Source organism: Corythoichthys intestinalis, chromosome 1 (genome assembly GCF_030265065.1).
Source record: "Corythoichthys intestinalis isolate RoL2023-P3 chromosome 1, ASM3026506v1, whole genome shotgun sequence".
Classification (NCBI taxonomy): Eukaryota; Metazoa; Chordata; class Actinopteri; order Syngnathiformes; family Syngnathidae; genus Corythoichthys; species Corythoichthys intestinalis.
This window is the reverse complement of record NC_080395.1, coordinates 4,398,998-4,419,914: the sequence shown is the minus strand read 5'-3', so window position 1 is coordinate 4,419,914 and position 20,917 is coordinate 4,398,998. Positions and strand designations below refer to the sequence as shown.

The following is a 20,917-nucleotide window of genomic DNA, read 5'->3' as shown; positions in this document are numbered from 1 at the left end:
TTGACCCTAGCATTATTAAGTGAATTATTTTTAATATTATCAGACTTCTATTTACCCCTTTTTCACTTGCTAATGAGCCAGTCCATGTTTTTTTCCTCAAACGCACGTTTGATTGGCTGATTATTCCCACCTCCCACCCCCACTCTCTCACATCACAGAATTACGTTACATGTCGACATGCCGCCGCCTCCTCTGCTGGCTTCGAAGAGGAGGGATATTAGGAGGAGGAAGTTCATACCGCAGGTATTTATGCACAAATCCGATTTTTTTGTGTTTTTCCAACTCGAGTGAGGCATTAAGTTGACGGTTTGAATGGGACAAGTCGCACAGAAGTGAACCATTTTAAATCCGATCTGGGTCACTTTCGTATGTGGTTTAAATCCGATCTGGCCCACAGTTTTCCAGAACGTGGCGACGATCTGAACTGTCAAGTTTCCCAAGTCGGAATTCATGCAGCAATTACGTCAGCAAAGAGCGACAGGAACGGAGGACGGCAGCGATTTAGGCGTTAGCGCCGAGCTTGAACTCGGCTTTCTGAGAAGAGGCGAGCTTGACAACAGTCAGAAAGAAAAAATAAAATCATAGGTCAAGGCTGAGAATGCTCGGTTTTCTTTCTGTGTGGTAAATGAGCAGTACTCTATTTCAGTATCGCTTCCATGGCCGAGAGTCAGGGCAAACTGACCGTATGTGTGTGCGTGCGTGCACGACATACACACATACGGTGCATGTGTTCAATCAATCCATATAAACTTTGAGTATAAGACTAAACAGGGATTATTCATGTCTCTTATTTGTGTCCTCTTTTTGGAAATAAAAATGTGATCACCTTAGAATGATGCAGACCCAGCATGTGTAGTCATTTGTTTTGATGCTTCTGCGCATGCGGGTCCGTTCGCTCAGCGCCTGTCGGACTGCGAGTTAATGCACATGCGTAACACTTGAATGTGCTCAATGGACAACGGCAGTCGGAACGGCTACGCCAAAAAAAAAAAAAAACATACGACAAAAAATCGGAATTGTGCATTAAGACCTGCGGTATGAACCTAGCCTAATTAGATGTTGTTGTTTTTTCCAGCTGGCAGCCACTGTAAGTAATATCAAAAGTGAAAAGGTGGCATAACGCAGCACAAATTTTGCCACTGAAAGCCCGACCTGCATCTCAGTTGAGCATTACCGATAAATTAAACTGTGTGAAGTTGCCAAACTGATCAGGAATCTGCTTCAGTATGGAGGTAGATTTGTGTCTATTATTCATTCCCAAAAAAAGTCGCTTCAATCAAAAAATATATTTTCAATCACAAAAAAAGTCACTTCAATCAAAAAAAAAATGTGTTTGAATCCAAAAATCAATTTGAAAGGCAAAAAAATGCATTTCAAAACTTTGATTGAATTTTCTTTTTTGATTGAAACAACTTTTTTTGATTGAAGTAATGTAGTTTTGCGTTTGGGCTAGAGCAGGGCGGTAAACCAAAAATTTACCGGTACCGAAATTCTTCACGATGACAGATGTAATTTTGACCATGTCGGTGAATTCGGTAACTTAATAAAACAAGAAAATACAGTCTTTTCATCCCGCTTTGACGCTGTGTTGTTCGGCTATGTTCATTCCCCTTTAAGAAAGCAGTCAGTGTGCTTACGTATGGAGTCACATGGTTATCAGGAAGCCAAACAAACAGAAGCCCGGCTAACGCTAGCGGCTAACGCTACAAGCAAACGTGATGGAGTGTGGCTTAAGGGAGGTTCGCCAAACTTTCACCAGACACTAAGGCTACGTTCATACTACAGGTCTTAATGCACAAATCCGATTTTTTGTCATATCCGTTTTTTTGGCGTGCCCGTTCAGACTGCCTTTATCCATTGAGACTGTTCAAGTATTACGCATGCGCACTAATTCGCAGTCCGACACGCGCAAAGCAAGAAGACGCGCATGCGCAGAAGCATCAAAACAAATGACAGACGTCATCCGTCATTCCAGGGATATTATATTTTGTTTTTCCAAAGGTGGACACAAATAACAGACAAAATAATCCCCGTTTAGGCTTATATTCAAAGTTTATATGGATCGAGAGCATGCACGCACTGTCCGTGCACGTCACGCACACATACGGGCAGTTTGTCCCGACTCTCGGCCGTGGAGGCAATGTTGAAATATTGCTCACTTGGAACAGAGAGAAAACTGAGCATTCTCAGGCTTATCCTCAACCCATTTTTATTTTTTATGACTGTTGTCAAGGCCAGCCCTTCCTCAAAAGCCCTGTTCACTGCAAGCTAGGCGCTAATAACGCACAGGTGCATCGCTACGGTAACGACTCTCTCGCTATTTGATGACGTAATTGCTGCATGAAATCCGATTTGCGGGACTGGACAGTACAGACCGCCGCGACAGTCTGGAAAAATGTGGCCCAGATCGGATTTAGACCACATACGAAAGTGACCCAGATCTGATTTGAAATGGTCCAGTTCTATGCAACTTGTCACGTTCAGACCGTCAAGTTAATGCCTCACTCGAGTCGGAAAAACACGAAAAAATCGGATTCGTGCATTAAGACCTGTAGTATGAACGTAGCCTAAGTAAACTCTTGGCAGCATCCAGACAGGCGTTCACTCGCTGTCCTCCCTTGTTCTCACAATTTCCAGAGAGGGTGCTTGCAGTGCTTTCTACTGGTAGCCAGGCCAAAGGCTAACGCTAGCGGCTAACGCTAGCGGTTAATGCTACAAATGAACGTGATGGAGCCGGATGGCAGCTCTAACCTCGTCGAAACGGCTGAACTTAATGAATGGATTGGGCACGGACTGCATCTAGCAATTAGTAAGTCGCGTAATTTTGTATCTCTGTTTGTGTGTGATTTCTCTGATAGCCTTTTGTGATGGTAAAGCATTTAGCAAAAAGAACAATCCAAGAGTGAAAATTATAATATGACCGTTTAAGGGCCCCAGCTATTTTTCTGTATGTCCTTAATTCTGTGTCATTACTGCCGCCATAAAATCTTAAATATTTCATTTGCAGAAGATCAATATAGCTTTAATGTGTGTGTGTGTGTCTGTGTTGGGGTTCATGTGTGCTTGCATGTATTAAAAAATGCACTGGGAAAAAACCCTGAAACCTTGAAGTAAACACTTGTGTTGAGTAATTATGTCACTGCAGCCATTAACAACAAATTGTCTTTTTGAAGTGTACTGTTCAAGCTGTAATTCATTTGTGTTACAAAGACATGTTTGCACAGGCATATTGATTTTGACAATGTACATTGTTCAAGCCATAGAAGCTGTTATAAATGTTCATACTTGAATTCTCATTGTTTACAATAAATTTTTATATACTTAACCTTTAGACTGCATGTACGATTGTTAAATAAAATTTAAAGCTGGTAAATAAATCAATGAGAAACAGTTAATCTGTAATCCATGCACTTATTCAGATTTTTTCGAATTATATAACGGTCCGCTTGGGCGAATTTATCGCCATTTATCGTTAAATCTGCTCAATTTACCGTGATACGTGCTTAAGGCCATATCGCCCAGCCCTAGTTTGGGCCACATTTTGGCTAGGACATTTGTGTCTTTATATTCAATCAAAAAATAAGATGCTTCAGCCCAAAAAAAAAAAAAAAAAATCAAAAGAAAAAATCACTTAAATCGAAAATGAAAAATTTTCAATCATAGAAAAAAGTTTTTGTATGTGAAAAAATATTTGAAACTCAGAAATTTGCATTTGAACACTTCATTTTTCATTGAAACTGTTTTCTTTGAAGCAATCATTTTTGTCTTTGGGCCATGTTGTGGGTAAAGTTTCACATTTTTGTCGAGCAAAAAGTTTTGAACTCATTTATTTGAAGTACTAAAAGTTTGGAACGCACTTTTTTTTTTTGAAGTAGAAAAAGTTTGGATTGAATCATTTTCACACAAAGATCACACTTCGCCGCTATTTCTGACATGTTTGAGTGACAAGATACCGACGTCACACCACCGCCCCGGCGCGGAGGCCGGTCGCTTATAGTGTTGTATCGGTCGTGAACGATTCGTTCTTTTTGAATGAATTGTTTGGAGGAATGAGACCGAACTAATCACCTTCTGCACTGATTAGTTCTTAAGGAAGCTGGGAGTCGGGACTTGCGTGGGAAGGCATTGAGCAAGCGGCACCGCCTGACATCGCGCACGACCAATCAGACGCCAGCCTCATCGCGGGGAGGGAGCGGAAACGAGCAGTGAGCAGTGAAAGCAGTGAACGAGTCAAAAAGTGAAAGGAAAGGACTTTGTGGCATATTATATAACATAGCTGTTCACCAAATTGTTGCCAAAATGAATCACACACAGTGCCTAGCTCTTCCAGTCACACGCTTTCACTGGGTGTGACACTGTCTCTGCATTCGCTGGCCGAGGAAAGAGGACTGCCTGGGAGACTTTGGTTAAGTCTTTTCCAGAGGTCAATGATGCTTTCCTTGAACTCCTGTCTACGCCAAGTGAGGTCAGTGAAGAATCAAGGTTACTGCTCGAACTATCAAATATCAACAATCTCAAAAGTATCCCCAAATGAATGGGCATCCCTAACTTTGTTGGAAATGACACCTTAAGTGTCTTCCTACTCTGTTTGGTTCCAAAATGATGTGTGTTTGAACATTAGATACGCTGGACTGGCAGCCATTTTGAATTTGACCTCTCCCGGGCCTCAGGGGTCAAATCAGAAATACCTCCACATCTGAAAATAAATCTTACGGTGTGTACTAGCTATGGTAGAAATGTCATGCTTTTCTCAAAAAGTGCATAATAATATGAGAGCGAGGCCGCTGTACTATATATTTATATATGTTTTTTTTTTTTTAGGGAAGGGCAATTTTATTTTTGCAAATGATGTTTTTCTTTGATTGAAAATAGTTTTTTGATTGAAGCAACTTTTCCTGGGATTGAATGATTCAGACACAAATGTCCTACCCACAATATGGCCCAAACGCAAAAAGGATTACTTTAATCAAAGAAAACAGTTTCAATGAAAAATGAAGTGTTCAAATGCAAATTTCCGAGTTTCAAATATTTTTCGCATTCAAACATTTTTTTTCTATGATTGAAAATTTTTCATTTTTGATTGAAGTGATTTTTCTTTTGAAAATATTTTTTTTTTGTTTGAAGCAAATTATTATTTTTTTGATTAAATAATAAAACCACAGCTGTCCTAGCCAAAATGTGGCCCAAACGCAAACCTAAGTTACTTCAATCAATAAAAAGTTGTTTGAATAAAAAAAAAAAATTCTAAGAAAAAGTTTACAAATGCATTTTTTGAGTTTCAAATGTATTTTTGCATTCAAACACGTTTTTTTTTTTTTTTTAATCGAAGTGATTTTTTCCCTTCAAATTGAAAATATTTCGATTGAAGCGACTTTTTTGTTGTTGTAGCAGCTTTTTTTTTGCTGTAATAATAAAGACACAAATCTACCTATGTGTATTCGACTATCCTAACGTTAATTAAACTGAGAAATAGAGTGAACTCTGCTCAGCTTAAAGAAATGTTGTGGACTAAGGTTTACCCCCTTCTTCCCAATTTTTATTTTGCTTATGTGGTCTTAAGCAGCCCAAAGGAGCTTTCTTTTTTTTGTTGTTGAGTTTGGCTGTGCTTGTGGACAAAAGCAGTCGTGCTTTTCCGAAAGGAAGGGTCTTTTTTTATTTATTTTTATTATTCCCTGACTAAGAATTTTTGTTATATTTAGTTTATTTATACAGACAATTTTGAGTGGTATTAAGACATTGATTTTTTTGCATTCCTGAATAGTTAAGAGATGATTAACAATTTTGTATTTTTGTATGTTAATACACAAATTTGTGTTCAAATATTGCAATTTAAATTTCCGAATAAAATCCAGACATTTATTCTGGAAGTTTTCAAAATGTTTCCTTTGTAGTTTTTGAAAACAAAGGTTTAAATCAGTCTAAATCTACTGGAAATAAGAGAAATTATCTGCCATTGCTTCAAGTAAATTTTAATCCGATTTCCTAAAGAAAAATAGCTATCTGAAAATAAACTTAACAGACTTATTTTAAGCAAAAAGCTTCTATATTTAATCTTTAGAAAAAACTTGTCAGAAATGTTCTTCAATTATATATTGTTCAAAACATCATTTGAAAGCATTTTTTTCTTGATTTAGGTGAAAAATGACCGACTGATTTTTGGGCTTAATTAGAACAAGTGGTAATATTTACTAGAGGTAAATGTAAGAATCTGACACATAAACCTGTTAACTAGCCTTCAAAACTCAAAACAAGATGACGAAAATTATTCGACTAGATTGAAGAAAAACGATCAGATTAACAAATTATACTGTAAATTTGCAGTGTGTGAGTTAGTGTCAGTCAATACAGATGTACAGTGGGGCAAATAAAGATTTAGTCAACCACTAATTGTGCAAGTTCTCCCACTTGAAAATATTAGAGAGGCCTGTAATTGTCAACATGGGTAAACCTCAACCATTAGAGACAGAATGTGGGGGGAAAAAACTGAAAATTGCATTGTTAATTTTTAACGAATTTATTTGCAAATCATGGTGGAAAAGAAGTATTTGGTCAATACCAAACGTTCATCTCAATACTTTGTTATGTTCCATTTGTTGGCAATAACGGAGGCCAAACGTTTTCTGTAACTCTTCACAAGCTTTTCACACACCGTTGCTGGTGTTTTGGCCCATTCCTCCATGCAGATCTCCTCTAGAGCAATGATGTTTTGGGGCTGTCGTTGGGCAACATGGACTTTCATCTCCCTCCGCAGATTTTCTATGGGGTTAAGATCTGGAGACTGGCTAGGCCACTTCAGGACCTTGACATTCCTCTGACGAAGCCACTCCTTTGTTGCTCTGGCTGTGTGTTTGGGATCATTGTCATGCTGAAAGACCCGGCCACGTCTCATCTTCAATTCCCTTGCTGATGGAAGAAGATTTTCACTCAAAATCTCTCGATACATGGCCTCATTCAGGCTTTCCTTTACACAGATCAGTCGTTTATTTCCACCAAAAAGTTCTATTTTGGTTTCTTCTGACCAAAACACATTCTCCCAGTCCTCTTCTGGATCATCCAAATGCCCTCTAGCAAACCGCAGATGGGCCTGGACGTGTACTGGCTTCAGCAGGGGGACACGTCTGGCAGTGCAGGATTTGAGTCCCTGGTGGCGCATTGTGTTACTGATAGTAGCCTTTGTTACTGTGGTCCCAGCGCTCTGTATGTCACTCATTAGGTCCCCCCGTCTGGTTCTGGGATTTATGCTTACTGTTCTTGTTATCATTTTGAAGCCACGGGGGGAGATCTTGCATGGAGCCCCAGATCGAGGGAGATTGTCAGTGGTCTTGTATGTCTTCCATTTTCTAATAATTGCTCCCACAGTTGATTTCTTTACACCAAGCAGATTCAGTCTTCCCAGCCTGGTGCAGGTCTACAATTTTGTCTCTGGTGTCCTTCGACAGCTCTTTGGTCTTGGCCATAGTGGAGTTTGGAGTGTGACTGACTGAGCTTGTGGACAGGTGTCTGTTATAATGATGAGTTAAAACAGGTGCCGTAACGAGTGGAACCCTGTTAGACCTCGTTAGAAGAAGTTAGACCTCTTGACAGCCAGAAATCTTGCTTGTTTGTAGGTGACCAAATACTTATTATCCACTCTAATTTGGAAATAAATTCTTTAAAAATCAAACAATGTAATTAAAATTTTTTTTTTTTTTTCCACACTCTGTCTCTCATGGTTGAGGTTTCCCCATATTGACAATTACAGGCCTCTCCAACCTTTTCAAGTAGGAGAACTTGCACAATTGGTGGTTGACTAAATACTTATTTGCCCCATTGTATTTTATCATTCAGCCTATCAATTAATTCAATTCTTATTGTTCACACAGTCTGTTTGGTCTTATCATGTTCCGTCCACAGCAAAAAGTGTACTGTACATGCAGGTTGTGTTGTTATATCATCCCTACCAATATTGAGACCAAACCTACACCCTTGGTTTTATTGATATGATGTATTCTATTTTCAATCACCAACAGGAACGCTCATGTGCTGGCTGTGACAATCTTCATTTATTTTGGATGTCGTCAACAAGGACGTTTGTCTCGTACGACTACACTGAGTGAATTGTTCTTTTTGCTCATGACAGCAGTGATTCCATTTATTGGTTGACCGGAACCACAGAAGATAATGAACAGGAGGAGCTCCTTACCTGAGGGACTCTAAGATGCAGTTTGGACTGGCCAGTCCTTTCCACAGGATCTGCACACCTTCGTCCAACAGATCGTTCAGGCTCAGGTCCAGATGCCTCAGGTTGGATGGAGAGCTGAGAACGGAAGCCAGCGGGTGACAGCTGGCTTTGCCCAGGTCACAATCACTTAGACTGGAAAACACAGGCAGGAGGAAGACGTGAGCCAAACATAACGCCTGCTGACTTTAGTATGCTGCCTTGAATAATAGTAATAGATTTTAATTCAAGATGACAAATAAAAAAAAGAAATTACAAAACCTCATCGATAAAACTAATCGTCTTATCGATGGATTGTATTTTGTAGTCATGATGTCACCAACAGGAACGCTCATGTGCTGGTTGTGACAGTCTCTATTTTTTGGGATGTCGTAAACAAGGATGTTTGTTTCGTTCGACCACACTGAGTGAATCGTTCTTTTTTGCGAATAATAGCAGCGATTCTATTAATTGGTCGACAGGAACCACAGAAGATAATGAATAGGAACAGCTCCTTACGTGAGCACTTCTAAGGTGCAGTTTGGGCTGGCCAGTCCTTTCGAGAGGATCTCCACCCCTTCGTCTGACAGACCATTGTCGTACAGGTCCAGATGCTTCATGTTGGATGGAGAGCTGAGAACGGAAGCCAGCAGGTGACAGCTGCCTATGTCCAGCTCACACTTGACAAGGCTGGAGCACACAGACAGGACGAAGACATGGAGCGAGTGAAAAATAACGCCTGCTGACTTTAATCCGCTGCCTTGAATAACAATAATACACATACAGACAGGAGGATGACGTGAGCCAAACATACAACTTGCTGACTTTAGTATGCTGCTTTGAATAATAATCATAGATTTTATTTCAAGATGACAAAAAAAAGGCAAATTACAAAACCCGGTCGTTTTATCGATATAATGGATTGTATTTTCTAGTCATGATGTCACCAACAGGAACACTCATGTGCTGGTTGTGACACTCTCTATTTTTTTTGGATGTCGTAAACAAGGACGTTTGTTTCATTCGACCACATTGAGTGAATCGTTCTTTTTTTGGCTAATAATAGCAGTGATTCTATTGGTTGGTCGACCGTTACCACAGAAGAATATGAACAGGAACAGCTCCTTACGTGAGCTTTTCTAAGGTGCAGTTTGGGCTGGCCAGTCCTTTCGAGAGGATCTCCACACCTTCGTACGACAGATGGTTCTCGGACAGGTCCAGATGCTTCAGGTTGGATGGAGAGCTGAGAACGGAAGCCAGCAGGTGACAGCTATCTTTGTCCAGGCCACAATCACTTAGACTGGAGAACACAGGCAGGAGGAAGACATGAGAGCGAGTGAAAAATAACGCCTGCTGACTTTAATCCGCTGCCTTGAATAACAATAATAGATTTGAATTCAAGATGACAAATATACAAAAGAGCAAATTACAAAACCCAGTGACAAATCTGAAAAAACTAATCGTTTTATATCGATATGATGGATTGTATTGTCTAGCCATGATATCACCAACAGGAACGCTCATGTGCTGGCTGTAACGGTCTTTAATAGTTTTGGATGTCGTCAACAAGGATGTTTGTTTCGTACGACCACATTGAGTGAATCGTTCTTTTTGCTAATAACAGCAGTGATTCTATCTGTTGGTCGACCGGAACCACAGAAGATTTTGACCAGGAGGAGCTTCTTACTCGAGGGATTCAAAGTTGCAACGTGGGCTGCCCAGTTCTTTTGAGAGGATCTCCACCCCTTCCTCCGACAGATCGTTCAGGCTCAGGCACAGATGCCTCAGGTTGGATGGAGAGCTGGGAACGGAAGTCAGCAGGTGACAGCTGCTTTTGCTCAGGCCACATCTGATTAGACTGGAGCACACAGACAGGACGAAGACATGAGAGCGAGTGAAAAATAACGCCTGCTGACTTTAGTCCGCTGCCTTGAATAATAGTAATAGATTTTAATTCAAGATGAGAAATAAAAAAAAGAAATTACAAAACCTCATCGATAAAACTAATCGTCTCATCGATATGATGGATTGTACTTTCTAGTCATGATGTCACCAACAGGAACGCTTATGTGCTGGCTGTGACAGTATTAGTTTTGGATGTCGTCAACAAGGATGTTTGTTTCGTTCGACCACATTTAGTGAATCGTTCTTTTTTTGCTAATAATAGCAGTGATTCTATCTATTGGTCGACCGGAACCACAGATTATGAACAGGAGGAGCTTCATACCGGAGGGATTCTAGGGTGCAGTGTGGACTGGCCAGTCCTTTTGAGAGGATCTCCACCCCTTCGTCCGACAGATTGTTCCCGCTCAGACTCAGACTCTTCAGGTTGGATGGAGAGCTGAGAACAGAAGCCAGCGGGTGACCGCTGCCTTTGTCCAGGTCACAATTGAATAGACTGGAGAAGACAGACAGGCTGAAGAAGTGAGCCAAACATACAACCTGCTGACTTTAGTATGCTGCTTTGAATAATAATCATAGATTTTATTTCAAGATGACAAAAAGGCAAATTACGAAACCTGATTTATTGTTTTATCGATATGGTGGATTGTATTTTCTAGTCATGATGTCACCAACAGGAACGCTCATGTGCTGTCTGTGACAGCCTTTATTAGTTTTGGATGTCGTCAACAAGGATGTTTGTTTCATTCGACCACATTGAGTGAATCGTTCTTTTTGCTAATAATAGCAGTGATTCTATTGATTGGTTGACCGGAACCTCAGAAAATTATGAACAGGAGGAGCTCCTTACTCGAGGGACTTTAAGAACAGGTCCTTACGTGAGCTCTTCTAAGGTGCAGTTTGGGCTGGCCAGTCCTTTTGAGAGGATCTCCACCCCTTCGTTCGACAGATCATTCTGGGACAGGTCCAGATGCTTCAGGTTGGATGGAGAGCTGAGAACGGAAGCCAGCGGGTGACAGCTGGCTTTGCCCAGGTCACAAGCGCCTAGACTGGAAAACACAGGCAGGAGGAAGACGTGAGCCAAACATACAACCTGCTGACTTTAGTATGCTGCTTTGAATAATAATCATAGATTTTATTTCAAGATGACAAAAAGGCAAATTACAAAACCTGATTTATCGTTTAATCGATATGATGGATTGTATTTTGTAGTCATGATGTCACCAACAGGAACGCTCATGTGCTGTCTGTGACAGTCTTTATTAGTTTTGGATGTCGTCAACAAGGATGTTTGTTTCATTCGACCACATTGAGTGAGTCGTTCTTTTTGTTAATAATAGCAGTGATTCTATTGATTGGTCGACCGGAACCTCAGAAAATTATGAACAGGAGGAGCTCCTTACTCGAGGGACTCTAAGATGCAGTTTGGGCTGGCCAGTCCTTTCGAGAGGATCTCCACCCCTTCGTCCGACAGATCATTCTGGGACAGGTCCAGATGCTTCATGTTGGATGGAGAGCTGAGAACGGAAGCCAGCAGGTGACAGCTGCCTTTGTCCAGGCCACACTCTCTTAGACTGAAGAACACAGGCAGGAGGAAGAAGTGAGCCAAACATAAAACCTGCTGACTTTGGTATGCTGCTTTGAATAATAATAATAGATTTTATTGACAAATGAAATAACAAAACCCAATGACAAATCTGAAAACTAATCCTTTTATCGATATTTTGCATTTTATTTTCATGTGAGGATGTGAGCAGCAGGAACACTCATGTGCTGACTGTGATGCAGTCTTCATTTGTTTTGGATGTCGTCAACAAGGCCGTTCATCTAGTCCCACCGCGATGTTTTTTTGTTGTTGTTTTTTTTTAATTCAAGATTGAAACTCGGAATTTCCTCGAATTTCGACGCATTTGACATTCTTCAAGATTCTGAATTTGCAAGGCATTTTTGTGCAACATGGGTATCTACTCTGTAAGTAATTGTTGCCAAAAGTTTACCATTATACAATGTCAGACAATCTGTCGTGATTTAGATGTTGGAATGTTCTACTTGTTCACATTTGATGTTGAAAAAACGAGCAAAAAAATTCTATTTTTACACATTAATATTTGCTCTTGTATATACTTAAAAATTTTACATATACCATTTAATAGAATTATTGGCTTGACATTATCGATCATCGGCTGGGACGAGGAGGAAATTGTCGGTTATCGATTGAAAAATGTATTATCCTACATCGCTAGTTGAAAGGACTGGAAGGATTGTTTCTGTTAGTCTTTGTTCGCAAACCTAAGTGCTCCCAAAAAATGTACAAACACGTCTTTGGGAGTGAATGCGTTCATTTGCTTTCTTTTTCAGATTTGTTGTTGGATTCTGTGATATGCAATTGTTTTCAGATTCTTTTTCTTTTTGCCTGTTTTGTGATTTGCAGTTGTTTTGTTTTGTTGAGTCATCATGTTTTGTGACTTGTTGCACTTGTTTTTGGATTTGCCGTTCTGTTTTGGGATCTTTCCCACTTCAAAAAGACTTGAAACCACGCACACTGATCTTTGAGAAGCCTTGACCACCACCACCAGCTTCTCGAGCCCCAAAGGCGATGGGGCGTATTTCCGCAGTTTAAAGGACTTCATGGTTTCGTCGTCTGTCAGTAAAAAGAAGGCCAAGGCTGACCACATGTCATTTGGCATTTTCTCCCAGTCAATAAGGGATGAGCGATTTTTCTTTATCTGAAACTCCTTCAGCAAAGAGTCGTGCTTCAGCTCGTTTAAGCAGTAGAACAAGTTGATGTTCTTCTCTGGAGTGTTCCGTTTTATCCGCTCCTTGATCAACTTGACTGTCTTTGACTTGTTTTGCCTGCAGTCCTGAGGAGCCTTCAGCAGTTCCCCCACTAGTTTCTGGTTGCACGCCAAGGAAAGGCCAAGGAGGAAGCGGAGGAACATGTCCAGGTATCCATCACTCTCCGAGGCTTTCTGGAGAGCTGACCGGTGAACCTCAGTGATTTTCCAATCCCCTTCATCTTCTGTTTCTTCTTCCGATTCTTTTTCTCCATCTTCTGATTCTGTTTCTTCTTCTGATTCTTTTTCTCCATCTTCTGATTCTATTTCTTCTTCTGATTCTTTTTCTCTATCTTCTGATTCTGTTTCTTCTTCTGATTCTTTTTCTCCATCTTCTGATTTTGTTTCTTCTAAAACTTCTGATTTTTCTTCTTCTGATTCTGTTTCTTCTTCTGATTCTTTGTCTCCGTCTTCTGATTTTGTTTCTTCTAAAACTTCTGATTTTTCTTCTTCTTCTTGGAAGACACACTCCAGTGCCTGCTCTGAATCAGCCAGTATGTTCTTGTTGTCGTGAAAGAGGCATATCCTCACATGAAATGCGGCCAAATACTCCTGGATGGTCAGATGGACGAACTGAAACATCTTGCCCTGTTGGTTTTTTCTGAGCGGACGGACCTCCTTAAACACCTCGGTGAATATTCCGGAGTGTTTTGCGGCTCGGCTGTAATCAAATCCGCTTTTCGCCAGGTCCTCCTCGTAAAAGATCTGTTGCTTACTCATGGTGTGGTCAAACGCCAGCTTTGCTAGCGCTTTCACGTAATGGATGTACTCTGTCGTCTCTCTCTCCTCTGACCTTTTCAGCTGATTAAACAGATACTCTGAGCACATGTCTGTCAGCGTTGTGGGAAGCTCTCCATCCTTCCATTCGTCCAAATGATCCTGAAGAACTGTAGCGGTGAGCCAGCAGAAGATGGGCAGGTGGCACATGATGAAGATGGTGCGAGTTTTTCGGATGTGCTCAATGACACGCTCCTCATTTGGGAACTTTTTCCTGAAGTACTCCAGCCTCCTGGAATCGCTGAATCCTCTCACCTCTGTTCTGCTGTCAATAAGGTCGGACGGGATATCTCGGGCCGTCGCGGGCCGCGTGGTGATCCAAATCCGGGAGCAAGGAAGCAGGTTCCTTTTGATGAGGTGCGCCAGGAGCACCTCCAGTGGGTAGGGCTTTTTCACATCCATGTCTACTTTCATCTGATTCTTCAAGTCCATTTTAAAGTTGCACTCGTCCAGTCCGTCCAAGATGAACAAGATCTTGATCCTGCTCCTTTCATAGTCCTGTTTCCCGGACTTCTGCAGGTCATCGAATATAATGTTCAGAGTCTCCTCGCTGATGTGTCTGCTCCCGCAGACGTAGCGACAGATAAGCTCAGCAAGCGTAAAACTTTTCCCTTTGTCCGTGTTCAACTCACGGAATGTGAAGGGAAATATGAAGTGCACGTCCTGGTTGGTATTCCCGCTGGCCCAGTCGCACACAAATTTTTGAACTAGGAAGGTTTTTCCGATGCCCGCGAAGCCAACAGTGAGGAGTGTGCGTATCGGTCGCAGCTTCCCGTCAGGGCTTTTGAAGATGTCGCAGGACAGGATAGACTCCTTGGCGGCGGCGGCAGCACGCGTTTCCATCTGAAGGACCTCGTGCCGATCGTCGGGCGTGACGTCGGCCCCGTAGGTGATGTCCAGCTCCGTGTAGACCTCCGCCAGAGGCTGCTGCTGCTTCCAGGGCTCGGTGTTGCACTCGGGAACAAAGCTGTATAAACTCCGCAGGTTGTCCTGCAGGTCCGCCTTCAATGTGGCAATCTGATCATCATCATGGGCAGAGAAGACTGCGCCTGCAAGAAAGCAGCAGTGAGCTGTTATGGACAAAAAACAACATCCTTGCAAAAAAACCCAGGGCACACAGCCACCAGAGACATGAATGCATAGATGTTGCACCTTGAAAGAAACATTTTTGATGAAAGTTCATCAGCTAAAAGTCTACTTTGCTTTTGTGAAATATGAGCTTAAGAAGTGAAACATTATTTTTTTAGGAGCTCTACATGCTGCTTGACAAGACAAAAAGACTTTCCAAATGTCTTTGATCAAAACTGATAAAGCTCCGATTGTCTGCCAGGGTAGAAGGAGCACCCGGGGGAGCATTGAGAATGGAGGCTCAACTAAATCAGAACAACCTGAGGTTCATGCAGACTGGAACAGAATTTTAGGAAAAGTAATTTTTCCTCGTCTCACGGTTCACTTCCACAGTTTTTAAGTCACCGGCGTTCTAACCCCTGAAGCTACTTTGGGGACTAACCTTTTATTTCCAGCATGTTGTGACGCAGCCTCTCGGCCAAGTTCTTGTTACTCATCTTTTCCAGGATCTTGATGGTCTCCTCTAGAGTATTCTCGCCGTGCTTCATCACCAGCTCTTCAGCAATGTACACATGGTCGGGCTTTTCACGTACGCATTTAGGAAGATCAGTGTAGTACGTGAATTCCTTGAACTCTTCCTCCCCAAGCTCCTGCAGCGTTTTCAACAGCAGCTCCTTCTGCTTGCTGTCCAGAGCCATCCTTCCTTCTTGTAAACGCGGGAGTGAAGTGACTGTTGATCGGGTATCTGAGGACAACAACTTTTTTTAACTTGAGCTCGTAAACCATTTGAATGATGTGACTAGTGTCGTTTCTTGGGTCTCCAAGCTCTTGCACTCCTCTTTAAAATAAACTACTGTATTTTAAGCCAAAATGCGTTTGATCGAACAATATGTCTATATGCTGCCATAGCAGATTCATGGAGCATTAAGCTCCCGAACTATTTTTAATTTGTGCCTTTTACCCTGGAAACCTCCGTTTACAGACGTCACGAAACCGCTTTTGTTTCAACCCCCGCCATAAAAAGAAGGAAAGTAATTATATTTATCAAACAAAATGTCAGTTATTTTTAGCTTAGAATCATTAATTGATGTCTAATATTTTGTTTAAAAAAAGGGGAAAAAAACGACTTTAAAAAATTATTCACTCGCATATTTTAATCTTTTAAACAAATTATGTCACAATGAAAAAAAAGGCGTCTGTAAAAAAGTCACGAATATCTACCTCATAACTATCGATTAATTGTATTTTTTTGTTGGTCACATTTTCCCCAACATGTTAGATGATAAATGATCGATCCAAACAAAGAAAAATTGGAAAAAAAACAATGTTTAAAAGGGTAAATATATGAAAAACAACATCTCGACCTTTCCTTGATGTCTGAGATTTCTGCATTGGGACCCTCGGTATATTACCATGTTTACCCATAAAATCCCCCCAAAATCTGGCTATGGCCATTCACATCTGTGTCTTGACGCTGGATGATGCATGCTACATGGAGTTTTTCGATCGAAACAAGGTAAGTACACGATAATATCTGGTTAAAATTATGGCGTCTTTAATTCTGCTCTCGTGTGCACTCGCCTCCAGTTAGGGTTTTGCATTTTATTTTATTTTATTTTATTTTATTTTTTAAATGCCCTCCTGTTCAAAATATGTCTTCCTCCAGAAAATTGAGATTTTAAGCTTTCCAATGATGTATCACATATGCATGTCGGACAATTTTGAAATCTGGTCAAATTGGGAGAGCAGAACTTCAAGTAACCTGAGTGTTTTTCGCCAGATACAAAATTTATTTGTATTATTATTTTACTGTATGTTATGAATTCACGTTTGTATGTTCACTTGTTTGCATTATGTAGCCTTTTGTCTTTAGTCAATGCAATCATGCATTCACATTCTGGTTAGTTTTAACATGTACCATCTGGTGTCACAGAAGTAAGCCCAGTTATCTTAAAACTTTGAAGAAGACAAAGGAGTCACAAGACTCTCCTTAGTCGACTCAAGTCTTTGATCATCAAATAGGGGAAGTCAGATAACCCCCAGAACTGTTAAACAATTTCTTTGAATGATTCAAGTAAATGCCCAATAAATTGGAGTCAGACTCTGAAATGTCTGTGCATCCTTCATTAAGGCTTCGTCTACACTAGGACTGATCTCCAGGGTATTTTTCCAACTATTTTATACCTCTCCACACTTACGTTTAAGGTGCATTTCAGGCCCCCCCTGTATATAGTATCTGAATAACTTAATAGCTATGGGCACGTTCGTACGGAGCCCCCTGGGTGCCAGGATTGAAAAAGTAAAAAAATCATAGCTAATCTGTACCCACAGATTAGTAAACTGTACCCACAGTTTAGCAATCTGTTTGCCTGGTACACCAGACTCACTGCTGTTCCAGCTATTGAGTCTGGCCACCATTCACACGGATACAATTTCCAGGGCGGAGCAAGCCACAGCAAACAGACAGCGGAGTGGACCAATCAGCGACGGGCAGACGTGACGTTAGTGAAACGACGAGGGCAGGACGAGGGACTTGCGCGCGAAAGGAAATATACGAGGAGAGCGGAGTTTATTTACCATGGCTAGCGCGAGACAGACTGTTGTCAATGACTCGTGTCGATGTGTTTTTGGTCATTTAAAACGGATTTTTACCGTGGATTGGAACATATTCTCGGCTCTCCCATTCACCATCTGTGTCGGAGACGACTTTCGACGCGCAAGAGTGACGTTGCTCGTAAAGAACACGTCACGCAAATAAACGAATCTGATTTGTCGATTGATTTTGTACCTGCTCGAGAGGCTGTTAATCGGCTGGTTCCCAGACTATACTCTCAGTGTTTGAAAAATACAGGGAGAATAGTCTGGCAGAGCCAGGCAAGCAGTCTGTACCCACAGTTTACTAAACTGTACCCACAGATTACTAAACTGTACTCACAGTTTACTAAACTGTGCCCACAGTTTACTAATCTGTACCCACAGTTTAGCAATGACCCGGAAACAGTAGTCACCAATGTTTGGCGGGGACTCCGAGCCCAAACGCCGAGGGACCGACCGAGCAAGCATCCGCATCATTTGCCCTCGGCGAACAAAGGGGTTTTAAAAGGTGGGTACAGATTAGTAATCTGTGGGTACAAATTGCTAAACTGTGGGTACAGTTTACTAATCTGTGGGTACAGTTTAGAAATCTGTGGGTACAGATTAGTAAACTGTGGGTACAGATTAGCTATGATTTTTTATTTTTTGTCACGTCTGGGTGAGGGTTGTCATGTTATGGTATTATTGTCTCTTCCTGCTTTATTTTGTAGCCTCACTGTCCTGTTTCCACCACTCACCCTTCCTGCAGTCTCACCTGCCTCTGATTATGATTACCTATTTTTCCCACCTGTGCCCCATTCCTCATGTGCTTAAATTGTTTGCCTCTCCCTTGTCTCGTGCCAAAGTCTCTTCGCCCTTCGTTGCCACCAAAGCCAGACCATAGCCGAGATACAGTATTCTAAGTTGTAAGTTGCTCATAGTGTTTTGCCATAGCTCTTTGTTATTTCGTGCCTCATGCATAGCCCTTCGTTGTAGTTGTAAACTCCAGTGCATTTTGCCTGGCTCTCTTGTTTCTCGTTTGTATCATTTTATTTTATAGCTCGTTATTCCCTCCTTCTGGAGCGCCCTCAGTTTGTTCCTCCTTCTTATTGTTTGTGTTGAATAAAAGACTGAACTGAATTCTGCACGTGAGTCCGCTCCATTAACCAACCTAACCAAATCGCCCTGAGAGGCCCCCTCCCCGGGCATCTGAGCATCCCGAGAGGTGCCCCCCTTCTCTGCATCCTGCCCCATCGCAACGAGTAGATGTCGAGCTCATGCAGCTAGGGCCGACCGGTCTCTCCAGAGAGGAGCGCAAGCGCCGCCAGCTGGTGGGATGCTGCTACTACTGCAGGGCCTCAGGACATCTGGTGGCCGCCTGTCCTTCCCGCCGCGACCGACCTAAAGAAATGCAACGTACTCGGCAAAGTACACCACGCTCGACCACCCCTATCATGGTAACGCACAAGGCTAGAACCAACACACTCCAGGCACTCATAGACTCGGGAGCAGATGAAAGCCTGATGCCTTGGGGGGTGTGTAAACTGTTGGGACTGCGGGCTGTTCCTATCAAGCGACCTCTGGTGGCCAGGTCCCTCGACAGCACCAGTCTTTTCACAGTAACCCACGCTACCGAACCAGTGGGGGTGGGGGTACAAGGACATACCGAGACCATGAGCTTTCACCTGTTCTCAGCATCAACACATACTGTGGTTCTGGGGTTTTCCTGGTTATGTAAACACAGCCCGCAAATTGAATGGAGAACTGGGACAATTACGGGTTGGGGTAGTGACTGTGCAGGGAACTCTGGGAGGGTGTGTGATACGAGAGCTAAGAAGGTTGATGTTAATAACGTGTCTCTCTCTACCTCCTCAGGACCGGAGATCGACCTGAGCGCAGTCCCCCCTTGTTACCATCATCTAAGCCAGGTCTTCTGCAAGACCAGTGCAATGTCCTTACCTCCTCACAGACCCTACGATTGTGCCATCGACCTCATTCCTGGGTCCACCATTCCAAGGGGACGGCTCTATTCGATCTCTGGCCCCGAGAGACAAGCCATGAAGGACTATATTCAGTCCTCGTTAAAGGCAGGTTTGATCCGCCCTTCGTCCTCTGCCGCTGGGGCAGGCTTTTTCTTCGTAGGGAAGAAGGACGGAGGCCTGCGTCCATGTATTGACTATCGACAGCTGAACGATATCACGATTAAGAACCGTTATCCACTCCCGTTAATGTCATCAGTTTTCGATCAGTTGCAGCAAGCCAAGGTGTTCACAAAGCTTGACTCAAGAAATGCCTACCACCTAGTTAGAATACGAGAGGGGGACAAGTGGAAAACTGCTTTTAACACGCCAGATGGCCATTACGAGTACCTTGTGATGCCGTTTGGTCTTACCAACGCGCCGGCTTTTTTTCAGGCTATGATTAATGATGTCCTACGTGACTTCTTAGACCGCTTTGTATTCATTTATTTAGATGATATTCTTATCTACTCACCCGATTTAGCCACCCACCGGCAGCATGTAGCCACAGTTCTAGAAAGGCTCTTGGCTAACAAATTGTACATTAAGGCAGAGAAAAGTCAATTCCATGCCGACACCATCTCCTTCCTGGGCTTTATCGTAGCCCCTGGAAGGGTTCAGATGGATCCGGCTAAAATCAGCGCTGTGGTTAACTGGCCAACCCCCGATAGCCCCAAGAAGCTCCAGCAAATCCTGGGATTTGCTAACTTCTACAGGCGGTTTATCCGAGGCTTCAGCGCAATAGCGGCTCCCCTCCATGCTCTCACTTCTCCGCAGGTGCGGTTCTCGTGGACCCCTGAGACACAGACCGCCTTCCAGACCCTCAAGACCCATTTCACCACAGCACCCATACTGAACATGCCTGATCCCCTCCGACAGTTTGTGGTGGAGGTTGATGCTTCTAATGAAGGTGTTGGGGCCATCCTCTCACAGCGCTCCGAACAGAATGGAAAGATTCATCCCTGCGCTTTTCTTTCACGGAAAATCTCCAAAGCTAAGCGAAACTATGACGTGGGAGACCGAGAGTTACTGGCCGTGAAGACAGCTTTGGAGGAGTGGCGTCACTGGTTGGAGGGGGCGGAGCACCCTTTTCTCGTCTGGACAGACCACAGGAACTCGGAATACCTTAAGACCGCTAAGAGACTAAATGCTCGTCAGGCCAGGTGGGCGCTCTTCTTTAACCGCTTTTCGTTTTCCATCTCTTACAGGCCGGGGTCCCTAAACAAGAAGGCAGATGCACTCTCTCGCCTCTACGACCCTGAGCCTGTGGCCAAGGAACCTGAACGCATCCTGCCACTGAATTGTGTGGTAGGGGCGGTGACTTGGCAAATAGAAAAGGAGGTTAAGCTGGCTAATGGGAAGGCTCCGTCACCACGGGGGTGCCCAGAGAACCGGCTGTTTGTCCCGATCGACTTACGCCCCCGGGTGTTACAATGGGCCCACACCTCGCCGCTTTCCTGCCACCCGGGAGTTCGGCGGACTATTCATGCCATTTGCCGGAGGTTCTGGTTGCCAGGGATGGAGCCGGAGGTCCGGGAGTACATTAA

At 42.8% G+C, this 20,917-nt stretch overlaps 1 protein-coding gene across 1 annotated transcript in view; it reads right to left on the bottom strand.

The window, feature by feature from the left end:
- The window catches only part of LOC130927716 (uncharacterized), a 54,769-nt gene that overhangs the window by 2,719 nt on the left and 31,133 nt on the right, over positions 1 to 20,917 (bottom strand). The window contains exons 16-23 of the mRNA XM_057853687.1: positions 19,949 to 20,271; positions 15,221 to 15,481; positions 13,369 to 14,759; positions 12,641 to 13,089; positions 11,503 to 11,673; positions 10,978 to 11,148; positions 10,425 to 10,595; positions 9,327 to 9,497 (exon numbers count right to left, since the gene is read on the bottom strand). Coding sequence (XP_057709670.1) covers positions 9,327 to 9,497; positions 10,425 to 10,595; positions 10,978 to 11,148; positions 11,503 to 11,673; positions 12,641 to 13,089; positions 13,369 to 14,759; positions 15,221 to 15,481; positions 19,949 to 20,271 — 3,108 coding nt within the window. The remainder of the gene's footprint in view (positions 1 to 9,326; positions 9,498 to 10,424; positions 10,596 to 10,977; positions 11,149 to 11,502; positions 11,674 to 12,640; positions 13,090 to 13,368; positions 14,760 to 15,220; positions 15,482 to 19,948; positions 20,272 to 20,917) is intronic.